The sequence below is a fragment of the Mirounga leonina genome, unplaced genomic scaffold, assembly GCF_011800145.1.
Source record: "Mirounga leonina isolate KUSES-001 unplaced genomic scaffold, KU_Mleo_1.0 Mir_82, whole genome shotgun sequence".
NCBI classification, from domain to species: domain Eukaryota; kingdom Metazoa; phylum Chordata; class Mammalia; order Carnivora; family Phocidae; genus Mirounga; species Mirounga leonina.
Genome location: NW_023270825.1, coordinates 39,306,279 through 39,331,770, shown reverse-complemented (window position 1 = coordinate 39,331,770; position 25,492 = coordinate 39,306,279). Strand labels below are relative to the sequence as shown.

The window sequence follows — 25,492 nt, the reverse complement described above, 5'->3', positions numbered from 1 at the left end:
AGATCCTAGTGTTATCCGGGAACGCAGGGTGACTATGAACATAGGGTGTGTACCGGTGGAAGGTAAAGGTGTAGGTTGGAATACAAGAAAGAGGTGAAAGATTTATGCGATCTGAAGAGAAAAGATAGTAGGCAGGCAAAAATGAAGGGGGGGAAATTGGAGGGGAGACAAACCATGAGAGACTATGGACTCTGAGAAACAAACTGAAGGTTCTAGAGGGGAGGGAGGTGGGGGGATGGGTTAGCCTGGTGATGGGTATTAAATAGGGCATGTATTGAATGGAGCACTGGGTGTTATATGCAAACAATGAATCATGGAACACTACATCAAAAACTAATGATGTAGGGTGCCTGGGTGGCTCAGTCGATTAAGCGTCTGCCTTTGGCTCAGGTCATGATCCCAGGGTCCTGGGATCAAGTCCCACATCGGGCTCCCTGCTCAGCGGGGAGTCTGCTTCTCCCTCTAATCCTCCCCCCTGCTCCTGCTCTCTCTCTCCCAAATAAATAAAATCTTGAAAAAAAAAAAAACTAATGATATAATGTATGGTGATTAACATAATAAAATTTAAAAAAACTTAAAAAAAAAAGGAATACAAGAAAGATACATTAGGTTGTGGTTGGAAGAGTAGGAGATTATGCCACAATAGGACGGATTTTTGAAGACAAATTTTAAATTTTAGATTTTCTTTAAGGAACAGTTTCTGTGTTTTTAAAGACCCTAACTTTAGCAACTTGTGGTTAGACTTAACTGAAGTCAGACTGATGGTATAGATATCCAGTGGAAACTACTGCAGTAGTCCAAAGGACAAATAATAGTCTGAACTAAGGCACTTGTAGTGGTGATGGTATGGTTTGAGAAACATTTCTAGAATCAAATGTATATGGAAAAGAGGAAAAGGGGATGGTCAACAATATCTGTTCGACAGACAGTAAAACTCTTAATCAGGACCAAAACATAGACTGCCAGGCCCACATATAGGAAAAATGATGAATTCAGTTTGGACATGTTAAGTGTAAGGTGTCTGTAGAATCTATCATGGATGATACCGGTATGTGACCTGTAGAATAAACTACTCTGCATAATTTCATCCTTCTTAACAATTTTAACCAAGTTTTGACAACAACTCGACATTTAGAGGTTTCCCCTGCCAGGAATTTGTTATGTTCACAGTATAATAGGGTATAAGATGGTGGTGGTGAGTAAAGAAAGTTGGGAGGTAGACACTTGATTTTATCATAATACCCATTTGTTGTGAATATTGCGGTCAATTATATTAATACATTTTCTTGTGTCACTACTTATGATGTAGACTATGCATGAATGTAATCGTCACTTGGTATCATTCACAATGGTGTAGTATAAAGACAGAAAAATATGTAGTGATCAGGGTATCCCCTAAATATACAACTGTATTAACATTCCTTTTTATTGAACTCAGGATCAAATAAATGGACAGGGAAAGTTTGGGCCAAATTCTGATATGGAAACATTTTCCTACCTCCTTCTTTGAGCATCTGTCCTCCTGCTTTTAACACCCTCATCCTCTGCTCCTTAGTCCAGTGCCCTCATACAGTTTCCAGCAGTCAAGGTGTAGCCCTGCCATCTTCTCTCTTGTGAGATATCCTCGCTAATACCCCAAATCTTTAGGGCCTACATTGTTTACTGGCTAGCTAGAGAAATAGGCATGCCTCAGGGTACCTGGGTGGCTCAGTCGTTAAGCGTCTGCCTTCGGCTCAGGTCATGATCCCAGGGTCCCGGGATCGAGTCCCACATAGGGCTCCCTGCTCAGCGGGAAGCCTGCTGCTCCCTCTTCCACTCCCCCCACTTGTGTTCCCTCTCTCACTGTGTCTCTCTCTGTCAAATAAATAAATAAAATTAAAAAAAATAGGTATGCTTCAATAAATGTCTTAACAATATATTTAACTATTTTCTAAAAAGAGTTTCTAGACCAAGTGGAAAATCAAATTAATCAAGAAAAGGGTCCAATAATGCTATTATAAACTCTACCTTTTAAAATCATACATTAGATTTATTTATTGGCTCTCTCTTAATGTTATTTAAATAACTATGATGTAGAATATAATCTGTCTTATTTTTTATTTACATTTCATTTTATTTCAGAGTCTGAATCTCCATGGAAACAGCTTGAGTAAATTGAGAGATCTCTCCAAGTTAACAGGACTTCGAAAACTTAATATCAGCTTTAATGAATTTACTTGCTTAGATGATGTATACCACCTGGTAAGAACTCTTTTTTAAATTATTTAATAAAAGAAATAATTTAAAAGATAAATTATTTTTGTAATGAAGACCTCAAATATACCATATTCAAGATTATACAGCTCAAATTAGGAACAAAACACTGTGGTATGTTACTTTGTCTAAAACAGGTCTTTGTTACTTTGTCTAAAACAGGGCGCCTGGGTAGCTCAGTCAGTTAAGTGTCTGCCTTCGGCTCAGGTCATGATCTCGGGGTTCTGGGATCGAGTCCCGCGTTGGGCTCTCCCTCTGCCTGCCGCTCCCCCCACCTGCTTGTGCTCTCTCTCTCTCAAATAAATAAATAAAATCTTTAAAAAAATAAAAAAATAAAATAGATCTTGATTCAGGTTCCATTTGCAAACCAAATACACACCTGTGGTCATATCTGATTTCTAACTACTTTAAAGTAAATTTATTAAAACTACTCCAGACTTGTTTTTAAAATGTTCTTTGGAAATTGTCATTTCCATTTTCTTCTGCTCTTGTTTTCTCATTCTTATTTTTCTCCTTGTGAGTCCTTAACTTCTTCTTCATTTTCTGGTTCACCACTTCATATCTAAGGCTGTCAGTTCTCTTCCCATTTGTTCATTATTCATGTTGTTATTTCTCTTTCTTTCTGCCTTGTCCTTTCTACCTGGATGTCACATGTGCAGATCTTGTTTAACTTGTGTTCGCCCTCTCATAGATCACAGGACAAACATAATAATGCACCATGTAGACATAGCTAAGCATCTTATCTGGCTTTTGTTTTCTTTGTTATATATCATAGAACAAAAATAATTTTATATGTGGCTCCAGAACTCCAACCCAGCATCGCCTATTTCCATGGGTCCCAAGTCACTGGCCTAACTTTTCAGAACATAGCATCATTCTCAGCTTTTATTCATTCCCCTACTCCCTTTCAATCATATCAAAGCCCTTGCATTGCTGCTTCTCCCGCTGTGGTGGGAGCTGTTGCTTTCCTTACTGACCTTAAGTTTCAGTACTAAACTTCCATCCTTGTTTCTTTTAATAAGCCAAAGTCCTTTTGTTTTTTTAAAAGATTTACTTATTTATTTGAGAGAGAGAGAGAGAGAGTGGTGGGGAGGAGCAGAGGGAGGGGGAGAGAGGAAACTCAAGCCACCCAGGGGCCCCAAGCTGAAGTCCTTTTTAATAGAATCCCTGACAGTCTGGGTTCAATATGTAGTCTGAGGAAAGAAGGTAGTTTAATAGAGGTCCCAAGATTATATGTAAATTGTTGGCATTTTTTATTTAACTTTTTTTCTGATGATTTGCCAGTGGTTCCAGAGGTTATGACAGTCATAATTTTGCTTACGCACAAAATTTAAAGAGTAAATTCTTGGGGTGCCTGGGTGGCTCAATCAGTTAAGCATCCAACTCTTGATTTTAGCTCAGGTCATGATTTCAGATTTCAGGGTAGGGGGATCAAGCCCTGCATCGGGCTCCCTGCTCAGCAGGGGTCTGCTTGAGATTCTCTTACCCTCTCCCCCACCCCTCCTCCCACTCTCGAACTCTCTAAAATAAATAAATCCTTTTTTAAAAAAAAAGTAAACTCCTAAGTCATGCAAGGCACTTAGATAGTGCTTTTAGACAGCTTAGCCAGCTGCCCAGCATGTATTTTGCAGTATAGTTTTATTGTTCTTCTTAGATAGAAAAATTTCTGTCACAGCCTACTTACTGGATTGATATTACTGTGGCCATTTTACAGACAAGAGAACTGGATAAATTTATGCCCAAGTGGTATTTTCAAATTTTAAGATTAGCAAAGGTAGCTAGATATAAACCTCTCAAACATCAAGTATCTGATGTATAAATGTGTCTTGAAAAATGACTATAGGGATGTTAGGGGTGACCAGAGAGAGGAGATACTCTACATTTATATTTTTACCTTTTTATTGTAAAATAAAACACAGATACAGAAAGCTACATTCTACAAGCATGTGGTTCAGTAAATTATTATAAGGTGAACGTGCTTATTACTGACACCTAGGTCAAGAAATAGAACTTTGTAACCTACAACATAGGTTATCCATCAGATACTGCCCTGATGCTTCCTTCTTCCTCTCACATAGACAATGGATACCATGTAGGTCTTGTGGTTGTTGGTGGTTTATCCTTACAATTTCTTTGGGGGCTTATTGGGCTACCTTGTCATGTAAGTTTGTTATAAATGTTGTCCATAGAATTTGAGTTTTATCAATTTATTCTGTTTTCATGTATAAATGTTGTCCATAGAATTTGAGTTTTATCAATTTATTCTGTTTTCAATTGAAAACCTATGCTGTCTCCGCCTCTTTATTCCCCAGTAGTGAGCTTTGTATATGTGTTTAATATGAATTATGTTTATCCTGCCATTACAGAAGGTTATGATCTAGTTTAATCACTCACCTGTCATTCCTCTTGTCTTCTATGTTTTTTAAGTTGCCTTTGAGATATCTAATTTTTACTATCATTTTCCTTAAGCATATCTCTAATATGGAGAGTTTCCATACCCCTCTTGCATGCTAGAAGTTGCTTCTACTAGGTTGCAGAAAGTAAATGTATTATTCTTAAGGTTCATCATCCTGGCCTTGCCTTTTAAATCAAAATACCCAACCTAACACCTAACACTGTTTAACATAGGCCATGCATTAATTTAATGGAATACTTGGGCTTCATTAGTGGTGGGAAAAATATATACACTATATGGTTTTTTTAAAGTCTAAACAAGACATCCATACAAGATAAATTAAAAAGCCCTAAGCTGCATGTTTATCATTCACTCACCTGAACTATCAGGAAAAGAGAGTATCTAAGAGAAAGGAAAGGAAGAGATCTTTTTCTCTGAAAATAGCTCCACCACAATCAGAGTTGGCCAGGGAAAGACAAATATGTATGGCTATTTGCAATTTTAATCTAGATCATGTGCCTAATTTTTTACTGAGACAATACTTCTGTTTGATCTTTTCCAATGAGAAACTGATTGCTAAAGTTTTTCTGATGTCTAGAGAGAGCTAATTCATATTTAGAGAATGAACCATTATCCATAAGAATTTTTAAAAGAAGTGTTGTGGGTTTTAATCTTTATAAGTTGGCTGTACTATACTGTAATTTAAGAAAGACGAACTGAAGCACAAGAACTATTAAGAAACCCCTGCTACAAAACTGAAAATACTGTCTGTTCATAGAGTCTGTTTTATATCTTGGGAATATAAAATGAAGATCCCATCCCTGTTTTTAAGGAAAGAAGGCAATTATCTTTTTATGATGTATGGTTCCCAAATGCTAGTCTGCATTCAAATGCCAGAATTTGGGACAAGTTTTTACCACTTTATGATGAAAACTGGGAGAAGACAGGCCATGAAGTAAATTTTTATAAAGCCAAATTGATTTCATTTAAAAGACTATTCTAAGATTATGTCCTTAATACTGTCAAATATCCTTTTGTTCAAGAAATTATGATAGCAAATGATTGTATGTTTGTTTGTTTTGCTAAGCTTGCTTATGAGAATAAAAAGTCAATAATGCTATTTGGTTTCCAGGAATTTTTTTTTAAGATTTTAATGATCTGAAGAAAAAAAAAGATTTTAATGATCTGTACATTCAACTCCTGCAACCTGAACCACTATAATAAATGCTTTTCCAAGAATATGAACTAGAGCAGTGACTAATTCTATGCTGAAGTCAAACAACTGTTGGAATTACCTATAAAGAAATCACGTTTAATCTATAGTAATATTACCTTTTTTTAAAAAAAATATGTTGCAAAATATCTTCTTAAAGTTTTCTTTATCTCTTCTTTGTTCTATGTCTGAATTAGTATATACCTTAAAAGAAAATTTTATTTGCAACAAATAGAAGTAACAAATTAAGTCTTAAAGACTTCTTACAAAAAGTTAGATGAAGATCCGAATAGATAAATGGCTAAAGACAAGAAACACAATCAACAAAGAACAAAATTTAAAAATGGCTAATACAAAACACATGGAAAGATGTTCAACTTCACTGGTAATAAGCAATATAAATTAAAATAAAGCAGGTGAACTGGTGGGTATTTAAGAAAATGAGCATTCCCATATTCTACTATTGGAAGAAAAAATTGGTACAAACTTCCTTGAAAATTATTTAGCAGTATACATCAAAAATCTTAACAATATAGGGGTGCCTGGGTGGCTTAGTTGGCTGAGCATCCGACTCGATCTCAGCTCATGGTCATGAGTTTGAGCCCTATGTTAGGCTCCCCACCAGGCGTGGAGCCTACCTAAAAAAAAAAAAAAATCTTAGCAATATAGAAATCCTTAAAAATAATAATCCCATTTCTAAAAATATTTTCTGTAAAAATATCAGAGTCTCAGTTAAAGTATCATGATCATGGATGCTTGTTGCAGTGTTGCCCACAATTAGAAGCCACATAATTGTTCATAGTAAAATGTTTAAAATAATCCTAACAATTCACTTATTGGAATATTAGACAATCATGAAAAACCATTTTGAAGAATATTTAATGATGTGTGAACATTAAAGGGATACAGGTTTCTATATAATACAATCTGTTTTATGTAAGAAAAATATATGTGCATATAATTAAAAACAATGTTTTCAGTGGTTTCTTCTGAGCAATATAATTATATGTGCTTTCTATTTTTCTTTTGATTTATTTACTACATTTCCTAAATTTCCAACATAGACCATGCATTAATTTAATGATTTTTAAGTTATTAAAAGTCATGTACTTTTAAAAATGAGAATTATAGAATAGGTTTAATTTCTACCTCTGAAAATGAACCTTTTTTAGCCAGGCTATGGGTTCAGTGGTATAAACCAGAAGTGCAGATAGTAAGAACTGTAATTCCTTGTTTTGGGGGACAAATTGTCTTGTCAGTTACTTTTTGCCTTCTTTTCTATGAAAACAAACACTGTCACTCCACATTACAAGGGTGAAGTGAGAATTAAGAGAGGTCTAAAAATAAAATACCTGTAGAATACATATGTTGATACCATAATTGCTATATATCTACTGTGTAGGTTTTCTGTAAGAATTACCAAAAAACATATAAAGTGCTTAGTGAATTATAGAGAAAAGAACTCTGTAAAAACAAGCTGTGATCCTTTTTAGCACCACTTCTATTTGTATGTGTTACAGTATAACCTTGAATATTTGGATGCAAGCCATAACCATGTGATAACCCTGGAGGGATTTAGAGGTCTGATGAAACTGAGGCACTTAGACTTGAGCTGGAATCAACTGAAAAAATCTGGTGATGAAATAAATATGTTATGCAAACACACCACAAGCCTTCTTACACTTGATATTAGGCATAATCCATGGCAAAAGGTAGGCAGCAGATGTATTTATAAAAAAGCAAATGATCATTTTTATTTCAAAGCCACTTTCTCATTACTATTCAGTAGTAGCCAGAAATAGACAAACTATCTTTGTTTTACTAGAATTCCTTTTAAGTATTTCATAAGTTGAATTTAGTGTAGTGTAGTGATCAAATGAATCAAATGTTACTAAAAGATTTTTTTGATGGGCTCTAATAGTTTGAGAGTATTGTGGCTTTAAGAGTGTTAGATACCATTGCCATTTGCAAACCTTGGGAGAGTTTATATAGTTCAGTGTGCTAGAACCTACTGTAACGAGGCATGGGACCAAGAATAATAGAATATGGGACGCCTGGGTGGCTCAGTCAGTTGAGCATCTGCCTTCGTCTCAGGTCCTAATCCCAGGGTCCTGGGATCAAGTCCCACATCGGGCTCCTTGCTCAGTGGGGAGCCTTCTTCTCTGTCTGCCACTCCCCCTGCTTGTGCTCACTCTCTCTGACAAATAAATACATAAAATCTTTTTAAAAAGGAATAATAGAATACAATAAGAGAGACAGACCATTAAGGGGGGAACAAATTTGTCACTTCCCCTGATAAGCCTGTATTATAAAGGCTTATGTTCTGCTATAAAAGGAAATTTGATTGAACACTATTTTTTTCTCATCTCAAAAATACATAGATTCATGCTAAGAAATTTTGGTATTCAACGATTATGTTTAAGGGTATCCCCAAGTATTTAAAATAAGCCCCAACTTTATAATTTCAAGAATCCTCCTTTCCTTGCTTTTCAAAAATGTATATAAGACTGTTAAACATTTTAAAAAGAGGCTAATAATTGGTTCTATTTAATTTTCCATATTACTATGTTTACATTGTTGTATTTTTTCTTTTTTGCTCAGAAAAATTGAAGGATATTTTTCTTTTACCAAAGCAGACCCAGAATGTGCCTGGTTATAGGACAGCTCTCTTCCTGTTGCCAAACTAGAAGTCAAGGGCTAAAGATCCAGATAGAAGCACACACAGAGCTAACTAACTGCTGATCTAGATAAACAGGAGGCACTGCAGTTCTCTGAACACTTTTCACCACACTTCTCAACAGCCTTCAGGACTTCCCTTCCTTCATAAGAGTAGAGCTATCCACCTTCAAATGAAACAGATCAGTTCTTAAATATAACTTAATTTCAGCTATTAAAGAACTAAGTTAAGCCCTTAATTGTAGATATAACTAATAAAGTGGGAGATGCATAATTTTGAATTACATGAGAAGGAATAGAGAAGCACTCCTTTCCATGCCATAACATATGCAATATTTTGTAAAAATTAACTTTTTGTTATTTTCCCAAGCCAGCCACATTAAGGCTGAGTGTTATTGGCAGATTAAAGACTCTCACTCATTTAGATGGACTCCTCATTTCTGAAGAAGAAGCAACAGCAGCTATGACATTTATTACTGGAACAAAGATTACTCAGGTTGGATTTTACTGTTTAATTAATTTTTGTGCTATTTAGAATATACAAATTATATTTCAGTACTCTTGTTTTGTTATTAAGATTTTGTATCCTCTCTTAGCATTCTAATAAAAAATCAGTTAATATATAACATTCATATCACTTGAACTTTTTTTTCTGTTTAAATATATCCCATTTAAATACCAACTGGTTGTGTGGATTCTCATCCCTGCACACTACCCCAAAAATCAATAAAAAATGCCTCTAGGGTAACTGTTTTTTCCTATGAACCTGAACTCATCAGAGTCCTTTCTAGTGCCTACATGAAAATAAACAACTTTCCACGGATAAGGTAAGCACTTAGTGAATTATCTACTTAGTATTGATATTGTATGTATCTGGCTAAAACACACACAAACACACACACACATACATACATACATACATAACCTATTAACTTGGGGCATGGGGAATGCACATATTATCCAGATTAAGAATGCTATACTTAGGCCAAAGTAGCTTCATCTTAAATATCTTCACTCTAGTTCTCTAGCTATTTACTTTTTATTAGATATTTGAATATTAATTCCTTAATGTAATGTTTAATTTAGGATCTATTCAAAATGAAGGAAAGAAACATTTTTGTTGATAAAAATATATTTAATTCCTCAAGAGGAGTTGGGGATTTACCCTACCAGAAATCAAAACTTACTAAAATCCTTTAAGACAATGCAGATTTGGGGCAACTGGTTGGCTTAGTCAGTTAAATGTCTGACTCTTGATTCAGCTCAGGTCTTGATCTCAGGGTCATGAGTTCAAGCCCCACACTGGGCTCCATGCTGAGTGTGGAGCCTACTTTAAAAAAAATGTAGGTTTGGCACAGACCAAGAAAACAGAACATAAAGACCCAATATAGACCCATACATACATGGAAATTTGACAAACAACAAGCAGAGCTGCCTTTATTAGATCAGAGAGGCTAGTCAATAAAAGGCACTGGGACAAGTGCATTAAGGACTTCACTATAAAAGTCAAAATCAAGAATGTTTTAGAAGTAAAGATAGAGATTGTCATTATGACCTTGAATGAGGAAAGAACTTATTACACAAGAAACCAAGAGCATAAATATGAAAGACTGGATTTGTCGACATTAAAATTAATATATCTGTTCTTTAAAGGGCACACCATAAAGAAAGGGAAAAAACAAGCTACATACTGGGGAAAAAAAATTTGCAACACATCTAACTGACACAAGATATTATTTATATATCCAGAACATATCAGAAAAAAGACAACCAATCAAACAGAAAAATAGGCAAAAAATACTGGAGAGGAAATCAAAACAGCCAAATCACAGGAGAAGATGCTCCACTGCACTAGTATTAAAAAAAATGAACATTAAAACCACACAATCTACCAACTGAGAGTCACCAGTTGTCGAAAGTTTTAAAGCCTAACAATATCAAGTTTTAGCAAAAATTTGAAGTAGAAGTGGCAACTGTTGTAACCACTTTGGAAAATAATTTGGCATTATCTAGGAAAGCTGAATATATACTTTCCCTATAACCCAGCAAATTGTATATACTCTAAAGAAACTCCTGCATGTATGCAGCAGGAGTCAAGAATATTCGTAACAACAGTGTGAAAAACTGAAATCGGCCCCAGTGTTCATTGATGGGAGAATTGCTAAGGAAATACTGTCTAGCAGTGACACCTGAATGAACTACCACTACATACAGCAGCATACATGAATCTCATGAACACAATGTTGAGCAAAAAAGCTCAAAGAAGAACACGTACTTACTATTCAATTTACACATGGAGCCCACTGTGGGGCTTGAACTCATGACCCTGAGATCAAGACCTGAGCTGAAACCAAGAGTCAGACATTTAACTGACTGAGTCACCCAAGCGCCCCAAATCTGCATACATAAATCTCATGAACACAATGTTGACCAAAAAAGCTCACAGAAGAACACATACTTATTATTCAATTTACACAAGGTTCCAATATGTGTAAGACTAAATGATATATTATTTATGGGCACAAACATAAGTCTATAAAGCAAATGAATGGTAGAAGGAAAATTTGAGATCATTTGACTGCTTCTTAGAGCATTGATTGATTCACCTGAGGTGAGTGATGGTTTCTGAGGGGAAGAGGAAAAGGATTAGGATGGGGCACACAGGGAGCTTCCAGGTAGGAGGAATATTCTAGCTCTGAAACCCGTTTAACGGATGGATTATGTTGATGTTTATATTACAGCAATCCTTTCATAGTTCTATAAATTTTATTTTGTACATTGTTAAATATCTGCTAAGACAAAAAGTAAAATACATAAAGTATATCTAGATATTGAAAACATTTTAAGGCAAAGAAAATGTCATATTTTAAAATTATTCATTGGGCCACTCATCTAAGAAGCAATACCTTTATATATAAATGACCTGCTATATGCCATTTCCTTTATTCATCATGTGTTTTTTGTCTTATTAGTTATCTCTCTTACGGCATTCTGGTACTAAAGAGGAGAGACCACGGATACTTAGTATATGGCCTTCTGCCAAAATTCTGACACAGATTTCAAAGTTAGGACCACATTTACATCTGAGCGGAAACTGGTACTTGAAGGTAAAAGCTAATTCTATTAAACCTAATATAAAAGCTTAATTTCAATTGATTTTAATCATCTTTGGTCTTTGTATCATTAAGAGGGTACAGATAGGTAAGGGGCAGAAAACTGGAAGAGCCAAATTAGAATCAAACAAGGAGGTCAAGTTGTGAAAGGTAATGTCACAGGGACTAGACCTTAATGGTGGTCACCATAGAACTGGAGATTTAGGATAAAGGGTACACTGCAAGACCAAAGGGTAGGTTTTGATAATACATCAAAATAAGCAAACTTGAAAGCTTAGAACCAGAGATCAAGCCAAAAGTTTGGGTAGCAATGTAAAAGAAATCAAGAATCCTGGCATGGGACTAGGAGAACTGGTCAGAATTCAGCCAAGGATAAGGGGGAAGGGTTAGAGGGCACCACCAGCTTCTTTTTGCTGCACAAAGCACCCTTATACATTTTTTTTTATTACCAGCTATGTACAGATATGTAGCTGTGATGCAGGCTCAGTGACAGCTCTGGCTGACCCCACAGCGAGTTTTGGAATTAGAATGACTCTTTAAATTTACCCCAGGTTGGGCTGAGATGAGCAGGCCTTTATATCCCTCCATCACTGGATGTGGGCCAGCCTGGGACGGAGCGTGACCTTGGGCAAGGCAGCTCTCTGCAGCTGAGGCTGTCTCAGAAGGCGCTGACAGCCCAGGGCTTTCCGCCAACAGCACTCCCAGCAGCTGGGACAAGTCTTTCACTTTGGTGGGAATCTGGCCAGCCTAGTGTCCATAAAACCACTTAAGTCCCTCTTGGAGTTATAATCTTGTCAAATCTTACTCTTTTGTAAGCTTCACTATGTCTTTAGTTCCTGAAGGAATTCCTTTGATATCACTTACCACATTTGAATTATTTCATTAGCCTTTTTGTAGCACTGCGTTTATTGATAAGATTCGGAAGTAACATAAAATGTGAATTATTCTACAGATAACTGCTTTAAATTTAGATGGGCAACATCTCTTTGAAATTACAAATTTAGAAAAATTAGAAAATTTGAAATGGGCATCATTCAGCAACAATAATCTCACTAAAATGGGAGGCTTGGAATCCTGTGTTAACTTGGAAGAGCTCACATTAGACGGAAACTGTATCTCAAAGATAGAAGGTATGTGAGAATTTGAAAATCTTAAGATATGAATGTCCAATTAACAGAGCAAAAAATGAGTAACACTGAGGACAGAATTTCTGGGTCTGAGGAGGAAGATGTCTAGAGAAGTTCCAAGAAGGTTTGGGGCAGAGCGTTCTACACGTCTACTGATGGGATCTGTGACCGGTTGCTATGCGTAATGAGCCCAGCTAGCAAACTTGCCACTCTTCTGACTTCCCTCTCTCTTCTGTGCCAATGTTTACCACTATTACCAATCCTAGCACATTACAAACTAGGCTGTAATTAATATCTACAGAGTGGGAAAAATGAATGAATGAGTGAGGTGTGCTTTTGAAAAAGAGAAAACAGCCCAGTTCATTTTTCAAAATATGGAATTAAGGTTACATTTGGAAATGTGAAGACTTTAACAAAAATGAACACTTTATTCACTAGAGGTTGAAAATCAATAGGGATCCATATAAAGTACTGTTAAGCAGTTTTACTAATGTTGGGTTTATCTGGGTATAGAATATTTCTGGTTGTGCATTTTGCTAACAAGGTTGTCCGTGTCAAGAAGAGAAGGTAAGAATTGGAAATCATGACTGGAAGAGACTTCATTTAAACTTTACTCACTTTTGAATTGTTGGATTCTTTTCAGCATGTGCGTGTGTGTCTGTGTGCTTTTTCATAAACTAGAAAACTCTATTTCAAAAAATCACATATGCAAAAGCAAGTACTAAATATCTTTAAAAAACAGTATGTGTAACATTAGTTATACTTTATTTTGATGGCTCCTAACAATCTGCTTCTAAAACTTGCTTGATCATAAGAATCACTTGGGACACTGAGTGAATATACAGATTCACAGACCTCTCCTTTGTAGATTTCAATTGAGTAAACCTGGGGGTAGCTCAGACATGTCTTTCAAACCATCACTAGTCTTCCATTCCCATACAATAGGGTGTTAGTTTTCCTTTATATGTATAAATGAGAACCCAGTTTCCTTTTTATTCCCGTCCATAATCCTATTGAAGGGAAGAATCCTCCAACCTATATTTTTCCTATACTCACTTTTCAGAGATGATAGTTTTACCTCACTAAAGTTTAACAGATATTTCTCTCCTTTTCTCCAGACACAGATAGGTTTAAAATCCGTCTAAGGATTTTTGCTTTGATGGTTTTATCCTAACTTGCTAGATCAATTTACTTTCAGCATTGCATAGTCATGATGAAGGCTGGTGTGAAAGGCCAGAAAGGACAAAATGTACTGAGAACCAATTATTTGCCAAAAGCTACAACTGACGTTTTTCAAATGCCATTCCATTTGATTCCATAACCCCTTGGGAGCAGATTTCAGTATGTCCTGTTTTTGTTTTGTTTTTTTTTAAGTATGCTCCATGCCCAACGCTGGGCATGAACTTACAACCGTGATAATGAGACCTGACCTGAGATCAAGAGTTAGATGCCCAACCAATTGAGCCACCCAAGCTCCCCTCAGTACATCGTTTTTATGGATGAGGAAAATGAGGCACAGAGGTTACAAAATTTTACATAACATATTTATGGTCCCAAATTTAGTAGTTATACATTTGAAACCAACTCTGACTCCAAAGTTCTCATCTTTCAATTTATACCATTCTACCTACAGTTAAAAAGTACCTCCAGTACATAGCATACCTAAGAGTTAGATTGTGGTGAGAGGTGACATTTTCTAAAGTTCTGTCTTTTAAGTACTTTTAAGCATACAAAGGTAGAGTTAGGTCAAATGGTTCTTTTTAATACAAATGATGCCACAATGAAGAATACAAAGTGTTGTATCTAGTTCCTTACCTTTACTGTTTTAAAATGGGGGCTGGTGATTTTTTTGAGCTTTGTGTTACTATGATGGTAAAAATCTTAATGATATCATTTGAAGTTTATTTGAAAGCAAAACTCAATATTTCCTACATAATACCTTCCCTTAACACCTAAGAAGATTGAGTCTACTTAGAAATCCCAAACTGGAATTTAATATATTAGCTGGGACTTTATACACATTATATCCTTCTTAAACAAAAGCTAAAACAATGATAGTTAATACTGCAGAATCTGTAAAGAGTAAAACAGCCAGTTGTTTTTTTTAAATTAACTTTTCAGTGCTATCTGAATCTTTTCTTCAATTTACTTATTTTTCTAGGCATTTCCAAGCTGACTAAATTAACCCGCCTCAGCATAAATAATAATCTTCTCACTGGTTTGGAAAAACATACGTTTGATAACTTGCTTCATCTTCACTCCCTTTCTCTTGAGAACAACAGAATCACTTCATTGAGTGGTCTACAAAAAGCTGTTACTCTGATTGAATTATACATAAGCAATAACTATATTGCTGTCAATCAGGAGATCTACAATTTAAAGGTGACTATCTAGGGTGGTAATGTTTTTGTTCTTTAAAATATGTATTGTTTCTTTATATTATGAAAATAGTGCATGTTCAATGTATAGGACTTGGAAAATATAGAAAAATATAAACAAAATAAAAATCAAGAATAACAAGGTTTACTAAAATGTACTTGCATTCAATTTATGCATACATAAAAACATATGTATATGTAACCATAATGTCCCCAAGTTGACAACCTACTAGGGCAATTTTTTTTTTTTTAAGTACAAATAAAATATTCAAGCCCCACTAACCAGTGCCTTCCTCAGTATTTCCAAGGATCCCCCAATCTGGTTGGGGAGTAAGAGTCTTTAACATTTCCTCTTCTCAGAGGAACTTTTATCTCTCACTTACTGGTTCTTACTGGTGACTCCAACTCATTCTGGCCAACTTTGCCTAGCTTTGTCCTCTTTAATTCTCCCAATGAAACATCTACATCAAGGCTACTGTATAATAGGCTTTTCTGAAGATTTGAATAAAATGGAGGTTTACTACAGCACAGAATAGGAATTCACTTCAAATGCATTGTGTGACTTCACTGTTTCTAAAGTTCAGTGGCCATTCCCTACCACTGGGACTCTCATGATGACCTCTTTCTTTTGCTGATACCATATCGCTAGGATTTTACCTTCTACCAAAAACTTATGTCCGTTTCCTATCTTTCCTTGCGTTCAGTCTTCCCCTTCCTACTCCCTCAATATAACTACTTCTTCTAAAGCTGCAGAGGCAACCTAATCAATGATAGCAGCAACAAAATAAACCGTTTTACATCATGATGCAGAGTAGTGTTACTCCCACTTGTCTTAACCTCTCCCATCCACCTCTGCTCTGGGCTCTTTCTGCACAACAAAGGCACATCAAAATGTCCTAATAAGAAAGCACATTTTCCCTTAAGATGAATTCTGCCAGTCTCTCAGAAGATAGGAGCACATCAGTTTTATCCCTCATCAGAAAGCAGTGTTTTTCATTCTTGTTACATCTATATACACACATGCATACTATTTAACAGGACAGTATTCCATAAACAAAGCATATGGTTTTAAACTTAGCAAAGTTCCCTCCATGTCTTTACTACTGATAGCAGTACATTTAGCAGCAGCATCCTAAAAGAGATTCTGATCATTTAACACATACCACTGAAATAGTGTACAAAATTAGAACTTACTGGTCTGCAAGGATAACTCCTGCAATAAAATGTATACTTAAATCACTATGTGTATCACTAAATGTACACTGAAATCACTATGAAATGATAAAGTAATTCAAATATTAAAATTCAAGGATGGTTAAACTCTTAAGGGGAAAAAAACTTGCTGGAGTATATATCTACTACATATATATATGTATGTATATATATGTATATATATGTGTGTAGGTAGGTAGATAGAGGTAGAGACAGAGATAGATAGAGATATATAGATATATCTTTAAATGTATGTGTTTTTATTACCCAGGGTTTATGCAACCTGGTCATTCTTGACATGTATGGAAATATTATCGTATGGAATCAAGAAAACTACCGGTTGTTTGTAATATTTCATCTTCCAGAACTGAAAGCTTTGGATGGAATCTCAATTGTAAGCTGTTTTATGACTCATAGCATTTGGTCCAATTCATATTCATATATCCATAGGCCATAATCATTTTGAACTTTGCCTTCTCACTAGTATGATACCCAAATCTAGGTCTCCCAAACACATTTTAGATCTGGGTTTTAAAATTTTCTCCTTTAGCCAATTCCTGTCTAAATTGAGGTGGCAGGAAAGGAAAGATGCTGCCTACAGTTGCACCCACTAAATTCAGGGCCTACCAACTTAAAGAGTACAATTTTCTGGGACAGGATAGAAAACTGTTCTGGAGCCCTACCATTCTCTTAGGCCTAAAACTAGCTTCCTATTTCCTAGAAAAATTTAGGCAAAATATATTTGAACAAAAAAATGGTATGTCAGTGTCCCTAGTCACTGTAAGTAAGGTGATGTTGTTGTCAGGTGGAAGGTAGAAGTCCGAATTCCCCCACCTGGCCTCTGTTGACAATCTGGAGGTACGTGATTTCTTACCTGCTAGGCTAGGGTAGAAGCTCACAGTCCATAGGCCTCTACAGACTCATCCTGACTGGTTTCCTCTTCCCAGTCAGAAGTGCCTCATGCATGCTCCGCCATTATTACTGGGTGGAAGTGGAACAGGCTGCCCAAGTATTCTCTAGTAATGCTTGTGGGCAGGGGGGGGAGGGGTGCATTACTGCTGGGAGAGGATGAAGGTCCACACTGCTCACTCAGCAAGGGAATGATAGAGAGGTGCCTTGTTCAGCCAGGGCAAGAGGGGAAGTCTCTGCTCCCATTCTGCTTTTATAGGTGTAGATGGCACCACAATTTATTCCAAGGCATTTGGTTAGAGTAGACCCATTATTGTCTAAAGGTTTTCTGGCTTGTTAGGCTTCGCCTTTCCTAGTCTTTTGACTATAGAGTACAGGTGTTTATGTGAATTTTTGTTTTCTCTTGTTTTCTGAGTTTCTGGTGTCTCCAGCACCAAGTCCCACATATATGAAGCAAAAAGAAAACCCAGATGTAAAGGAAAACCTGTGTCTGTATGTTTCCTTTACTCTCACACTGCACTGCAATCACAATACTTCTGACACCAAATGTGCGGGTTTTCCACATATAAGCAATTCTCTGACCCAGAATTCAGCTGAATTCTGACACCATCTATCTGGAGATAGGTTCGGATTCCACAGGCTACGGGCTCAGTCCCAACTGTTGCCCCTGCCCCCACTTCAGACACCAATCACAAGTCCAGGTTGACACCTACGCTTCTGACTAACCGGCTATAAAAAGGAGGTTTCCATGACCCTATTCTTGGATTTGCTTAATTTGCTAGAGCAGCTCACAGAACTCAGGAAAACATTTGCTTACTAGATTACTGATTTATTATAAAAGGATATAAAACTCAGAAACAACCAGATAGAAGAGAGGCATAGAGCAAGGTATACAGGAGGGGGCACCGAGATTCCATGCTCTCTCTGAGCAAAGCACTTTTCCAAGCACCTCCACGTGGTCACCAATCTGAAGCTCTGTGAAGCCCCTCCTTTTGGGTTTTTATGGAGACTCCACCATGTAGGTATGGCTGATTAAATCAGGGGCCAATGGAGACTGATTCAACCTCTAGCCCGTCTCCCTTCTCCAGAGATCACGGAGTGGGACTGAAAGTTCCAACCCTCTAATCATGGTTGGCTCCCCTGGCAAACAGCCCCCATCCTTAGGGACTTTCTAAAAGTCACCTTTTAACATAAACTAAGTGTGGTTGAAAGAAGCTTGTTCTGAATAACAAGACACTATTTTCATCTTTATGGCTCTGGAGCAACCTCCCCCTCTTTTTTTTCTTTTCTTCCCCTATGTTCATCTGTTTTGTTTCTTAAATTCCACTTATGAGTGAAATCATATGGTATTTGTCTTTCTCTGACTGACTTATTTCGCTTAGTGTGATACACTCTAGCTCCATCCATGTCATTACAAATGGCAAGATTTCATTCTTTTTTATGGCTGAGCAATATTCCATTGTATATATATACCACATCTTCTTTATCCATTCATCAACTGATAGCAACTCTTGCTCTAAGCCTCTTTTGAACTGTTAATGTAACATTGGATTTCCCTCACTATATAACCTATTTATTAATTCCTTTACCCACATTTCTTCTTCTTTCCATTTATACCCAAACTTTTCCATCTTTGGAAGGGACAATAGGCTGGGTCACTGTGCTGGTCTAGATTGTAGACAGCAATACTAGTTTAGCAAGTACCTCACTCTCAGTCCACTCCCATTCAGATGAGGTGAGATTATACAGGTGCAGGACTAGCAGTGGGCTATTTTTGCCCCCAGACAATATAGCTACATTCACTGTTAAACCAATTTTGTCAGATGGGGTGAAGGTAGAACCCATCCCCGTTAGGCACTTAGGAATTCTGACATAAGGTTTAAAAACATAGTTATAGTTTCTTGCTTAGGAATCATCCCTGTTTCCAGCACTTATAGTTGTAGCCATGGTCCTATGATCAGGTAGGAAACAAAAGTTGAGGTGATGTGGGGAAGAACAAAAAGGATAGTGGTATATGAGCATCATCTTCCCTTACCAAGAATCGCATAGTCATACCAGCATTTTCCCCACAGCCAGCAGAAAAACAGAGAAATCTATGGACATTTCTTTAGCCCCACTCATGTTTACACTGTGTGAGCATTCTCATGAAGGCTTTTACCATGTTTTTATCTTCCTATTTTAGACAACCAATGTTTTAATTGCCCATTCCAATTCTCTATCAAGCTATTACTCTTACGGAGGATATCTTAATGCCCATTGTCAGAACTTATGGGCCGTCAAGTGTGTTCCTTTGTCTGAAAAAAGAACAGTCAGCTGTCTAAATTGGCATGATATCTTCTGTCCCAGTTCTTTTATAGCACTCTGAGCATTTACATTTACCACTGGGTAAGCAAAATCCAGTCCAGAGTCAGTATCTATTTCGGTCAAGACCCTTTTGTAGCTCCTTAGGGCTACCAGAATCAGTTCTGCCAGCTATGTTCAAGGCCTTCCCACCAGGGAAATCTGCCACATTGTCATCTGCAGTCTCAGTCTCTTTTGCTGGCAGACAGAACAGTACTTATTGCATTTTGTGCCTCAGAGGGTGCAAGACAAATATGTCTACATTCAGACCATCTCTGCATTGCTGTAGAGCCCAATGTCCACCTATTTCATAAACCCAGGTGGCCACCTTAAGTGAGCATACAGGGATATCTGCCCATCCCTTCAATAGGCCAGGTTTTCCTTGCTATCCTGCATAACCATATGACAAGGCCAGGAACAGAGGATAAAGTCTAAATATATTTTTATTATAATCACAACCCAGGTGCCAGGGAACTCACCACCATTCCTCAGGTCCCAAGGTCCCTAGCTGGTCTTCTTCTCTGCACCTTTCAGTTTCCTTTACGTTTATTTAATATATAATGTGTAAGAATTTAGGCTGTACTTAGTAGGAGGAATAGGGAGAAATGAGTCCACTCCCTTTTGACCTAAAACCAAAGAATTAATGTCATTTAGTCATCTGCAAGAGAAGACATCACTTTCTAAATGTCCTTATATATAGGAACCACCAGAGACTGAATGTGCAAAAGATTTGTTTGGTGGCAGACTTACTTCTGACATGATTGCAGAACGACAAGGACATTCAAACTTCACCCAAATGCAAGAACTAAATTGGACTTCATCATCCATCAGGTACAATCATTTTATTATATGCTTTTTGATACTATAGTTAAATATGTAATATCATTTTCTAAGGTTTATAATTTAATACACATGTTATCCAGATATAAACAATAATTTAGAAAATCATCTTCCCTACTTCAAAATCTCATGCTAACTTCACCACTCTTTGAAATACATTATCACACACACTGATTTAAAATGTCATCATATTCTCAGGGTCTTGAGATCGAGCCCTGCATCTCCATGCTCAGCGGGGAGTCTGCTTCTCTCCCTCTCTTTCTCCCTCCCCCTCTGTTCCTTCCCCTGCTTGCTCTCTCTCTCTCTAAAATAAGTAAGTAAATCTTAACAAAATAAAAAATAAAATGTCATCATATTGCTCTAACCCAGTGCAGTCTGGCTGCTACTGCCACCATTCCTCTGATGCTATTTTTCTCACTGTCCTGGCAAATAAATTATTTTCTCTTCTCTCTTTTTCTTATTCTGCACTCTTCACAGACAGACATCTTTAGCCATATATTTAATTTATATGCTGGCCCTTTAAATTCAGTCCAAACCTGAGCTCTTTACTTGACTATTCAGTTGCTCTTTAGATAGCATCAAGAAGACAACATCCACCTGCTATTGTTGCCCAAGCCAAAAATCTAAGGGTCATTTCTCTCTCCTTTGTCCTCCATTTGTAATTGATCACCACATTCTACAGAGTCCATATTAAGTATGTCTCATAATTCCCCTCTTCTTTCCACAGTCACTACCACTGGCCTAGGTTGGGGAAATGAACTATTTTAGAGACTCTCTTGGTGATAGTTTTGTTTTTTTGTGTTTCATAACCTTCCCTGCAAATCCATTTATTATCCATCCATACTGCTTTCTAAGATGCAAGTTTTATCAGATCACTTCCCTTCTCAACATTTTTCAGTGGCTTTCCACTGTCTACAGAATAAAATGTAAAATTTCTTTGTATGGCATAGAAGACTCTTTAATTACCTATTTTTATCTCTTGTAATCCTTACCTTTACTGCCCATTACTCTTTATGCTCCAGAAGTTCTAAAATATTCTAGTTCCTTAATCTCAATCACAAGGTGCTATGATTCTGTTTCTGCCTTTGCTTGTACTTGTTCCACTACCTGGAACTCTTTCTAATTTGCCCAACAAACGCCTATAAATTCTCCAAGGCTCATTCTAATATCTTTCTCCACTGTGTCCACTGTGGAGTGACTCCTGACTTCCCCAGATCAGTGTTTCTTTCCCTAAAATGCCACTACATCTAACTTTATTATATACACTTTCCTTCTTTGTTTTAATTTTTCTGGATCCCATTTCATGAGGGCAGAGACAGTATGTTTTCATATTTGTTGTAGCCTTTCCAAACGCATTGTCTGTACTTGGAAAATACTAATAAAAATATATTGAATGAATGACTTATTAATGGATAAAAGTATGTCATAATCATAACTACAGGGTTTAGATTTGTTTAAAGAAGTGGTTAAGGCAAGGTAATTTAGCTTTATACTCTACTCTATCATGGCTCAAAGGAAGGTGGAACAGTTGTAAAGCTATGGACTAGGAATCAAGCATTCTTTTTAATTACCAAAGCATCCTTACAAGGTGGAATGCCATAAAAGTTTTCAGGAGATTGCATAGAACACTTTTTTTTCAAAGACCTCACCTGCTTTCTTCCCCTTTTCTTTTCCATCCCTAACCTCTTCCTGGTATTTCGGAAATAATGTGTTTCACATATATCCTCTGCAGCATATAACCTGAAAAACTTATGATTTACTATATCAACTGCACTACAATTTCATGAACATGTATGTAAACTTATAAAGAAATTGGAGATGTTTATTTTAAAAGTTTCCTTTGTGATAGTGCTATGTTTATGTGGTAATGGACATTTTTAAAAGCAATCAAATTCTACGTCATTTTCTTACATAAGTGTCCAACAAAAACATATATTTATCCAATTATTCGACCCATACATTTAACACTAAGGCAATTTTTTTCATAGCATTTGTCAGATGAGTTATTTTTAAAATGTTTTTGGGATTGTACATGAATGATTCACCTACATAATTTTCCTATTAAAATTATGACTGTATTTATCTAAATTCAGAACTGTGGATTTGATTCCAGTTGACCAATTTAGAAATGTATGTAATGTGAATCTACAAAACAATAATCTTACCTCATTCAGTGGATTAATCTATCTGCCTAATGTAAAGGTGAGTCATTCACAGATTTTTTTTCTTTCAAGGTTTTCAATGCAAGTTGTAATCTTCTTTACTCTGGATTAAAATGTATTTTTATATTACTAAAGAAGAGAAATTATTCCTAAAGGTTTTTTTTCCACCAAGCAAGAAAAAGTATTACTTTCCAAAATTATTTTGGTTGACCTCAGTTTTATATGATTGTCTTGTAAGCCGTAACTCTTACTCTGCAGTAGGAGATGGGATGGAAGGGTGCCTCTATAGTGAGTGGGTACGGAATGAAATTGGAGGATACTGAGGTTCTCAAAGCAGTCTTATTGCCTCCCATCCTATATCTTTGGCTGAGCTATCTACAAAGGCCTTTTAAACATAGGGAAATGGTGATCTCTCCAACTAAAGAATTATTTCAACCATATCAAGCTTGAAGAAGTCAGGAGCGCAGATTGAGAACTTTGAGCAGCTTTCTAGGGTCTCCATTATTTTGTTTGAAATCTTATAATTTCCCAGCAAGTCAGATTATAAAAAACACATTCAAAGTCAAGTCCAGACCATTTGGGATATAAAAATTTATGTAATTTTTAACACTGATACATTATTAAATTATGTTGTATAGACCAAGTTTTATCTATACCATCTTAATAGTTTTTAGGATGTTGATAATCTCAAACCAAAAATATATATACAGCAGTTTTCATATTTAAATGTCTAATTAATAGGTGCTCTTTCCATAGGTCTTATGCCTCAATTATAATCATATTGAATCCATCATGCCCAGAGTAAAACCTCAGACTCACTTGACCAACAGACAGCTACTCCACCAGAAAGTGCCTTCAAGTGGCTACGGACAACAAGGAACTTCAAAAATAAACAGGTTACTATTCTTTTTTTCACAATTATAAAAAATTTGGTTGGGAGTTTAAAAAGCAGTTTTTGCTATCACTACTGCTTTAGTGATAGCAGTAACATAACATTTCTCTCACTTTAATACTTATTTAATAGCCACATGCCAATAAAAAAGTCACAAATAAAAAGATACTCAAAATAGTCCTTTGTCATTGCTTTTTCCCTGCTTCCTCCATTTCATACCCATATTGTAAAGAAAAAAAGAAAATGAGAAGATCTTGTATGTTTAATGTTTTTTTAATTAAGATGCAATTCACATACCATAACCTCACCTTGTATGTACAATTTGGCGATTATTTTAGTATATACAAAGTTATCCAACCACTATGACCATCTAATTCTAAAGTGTTTTCATCACCCCACAAAAGAACTCATTACCCAGTAGCATGGACTTAGGTTTCTTTTAACATTTGTTTTGTTTGTGTTTGTAAATTATTTATCTGGTCATTTATTGCTCCAGCACCAACGGAAAAGATACTTTACAAAGAAGATGACATACCTCCCACCTTCGAACACATTTCTGGTAGAACACAAAGAGATATACATATCTCCAACATGGAATATTTTCATTCCAGTTATCCCAATGAAGAGTTGTGCTTTCATCCACATTTATTGAAGTATAATTTATGTATACTAAAACTCACCAATTTAAGTGTACAGTTTAATGAATTTTGACAAATGTATTCAGTCATATAACCATTACTACAGTCAAGGTACAAACTATTCCCATCCCAAAAACCTACCTTACATCTTTTGCAATCCCCTGCCCCATACCCTGGCCCCTAGAAACAACCACTGATCTGCTTTCTATCACTATTGGGTTTTTGCCTTGTTCTAGAATTTCTTATGATTGTAAGGACTCTTCTGTGTCTGGCTTCTTTCACTTAGCATAATTCTTTTGAGATTCATCTATGTTGTTTCTTTTTTTTTTATGTTATGTTAATCACCATACATTACATCATTAGTTTTTGATGTAGTGTTCCATGATTCATTGTTGTATACAAATCATCTATGTTGTTTCAAGTGTCAGTAATTCATTTCATTTTACTGCTGAATAGTATACCATTATAGATGATGTGACAAATTGTTTATCCACTTATTGTTGATGAACATTTGAGTTGTTTCCAGTTTGAGGCTAGTTTGATTAAAGCTGCTATGAATATTTCATTTATACATATCCTTTATATTGGGACTATTCATATTTTTCAACAGCTTTACTGAAGTACAATTTACATACCATATTCACTCAATTTAGGTATATAATTTTTCCCAAATTTATAGTTGTACAACTATTACCACAATACACTTTTAGAACATTTCTGTCACACACCAAAAAGATCTGTCATGTCCATTTGCAGTCAGTTCCCTTTCCCAGTTCTAGATCCAAGAAACCATGAATCTACTTTCCATAGAGTTGTATTTTCTAGACATTGCCTATAAAGAGAATGATATAATATATGGTCTTTCATATCTGACTTCTTACACTTGGCATAATGTTTCTGAGGTTTATCTATGTTATAACATCTGTTAGTAGTTCATTCCTTTCTATTGCTGAATATGTTGGGTATTCCATTGGATGGCTATGCCATATTCCGTTTATCCATTCACCAGTTGATGGACATTTGGATTGCTTCCACCTTGGGGCTAGTATTAATAATGCTGCTATAAACATTTGTGTAGAAGTATTTGCAAGCACTTATGTTTTCATTTCTCTTGGGTAGAAACTTAGGAGCGAAATTCTGGGTCATATGGTAATTTCATGTTTAACTTTTTAAGAAACTACCGAACTGTTTTCCAAAGTGGTTGTACCATTTTACATTACTAATAAGAGTTTATGAGGATTCTAATTTCTCCACATCCTCACCAATACTTATTGTTTATCTTTTTTATTACAACCATTCCAGTGGATTTGAAGTGGCATCTCATTGATTTATAAGCATTTTCTC

The 25,492-nt window shown here is 36.0% G+C and overlaps 2 protein-coding genes across 4 annotated transcripts in view; one reads left to right on the top strand and one right to left on the bottom strand.

Moving 5' to 3' along the window:
* Nucleotides 1-25,492, bottom strand: part of RTN1 (reticulon 1) — a 381,779-nt gene that overhangs the window by 290,172 nt on the left and 66,115 nt on the right. For 2 of the 3 annotated variants that reach the window (XM_034993216.1, XM_034993215.1), the window contains one exon: nucleotides 20,096-20,242. The exons of the other annotated variant lie outside the window; for it this stretch is intronic. In XM_034993216.1, the coding sequence (XP_034849107.1) occupies nucleotides 20,096-20,101 (6 nt within the window). In that variant the 5' untranslated portion in view covers nucleotides 20,102-20,242. The remainder of the gene's footprint in view (nucleotides 1-20,095; nucleotides 20,243-25,492) is intronic. 3 annotated transcript variants of the gene reach the window in all.
* LRRC9 (leucine rich repeat containing 9) overlaps nucleotides 1-25,492 on the top strand; it is a 113,845-nt gene that overhangs the window by 52,789 nt on the left and 35,564 nt on the right. The window contains exons 17-26 of the mRNA XM_034993208.1: nucleotides 2,122-2,241; nucleotides 7,382-7,573; nucleotides 8,908-9,033; nucleotides 11,510-11,644; nucleotides 12,603-12,780; nucleotides 14,939-15,159; nucleotides 16,639-16,761; nucleotides 20,317-20,447; nucleotides 22,550-22,658; nucleotides 23,375-23,514. Of these exons, the coding sequence (XP_034849099.1) occupies nucleotides 2,122-2,241; nucleotides 7,382-7,573; nucleotides 8,908-9,033; nucleotides 11,510-11,644; nucleotides 12,603-12,780; nucleotides 14,939-15,159; nucleotides 16,639-16,761; nucleotides 20,317-20,447; nucleotides 22,550-22,658; nucleotides 23,375-23,514 (1,475 nt within the window). The remainder of the gene's footprint in view (nucleotides 1-2,121; nucleotides 2,242-7,381; nucleotides 7,574-8,907; nucleotides 9,034-11,509; nucleotides 11,645-12,602; nucleotides 12,781-14,938; nucleotides 15,160-16,638; nucleotides 16,762-20,316; nucleotides 20,448-22,549; nucleotides 22,659-23,374; nucleotides 23,515-25,492) is intronic.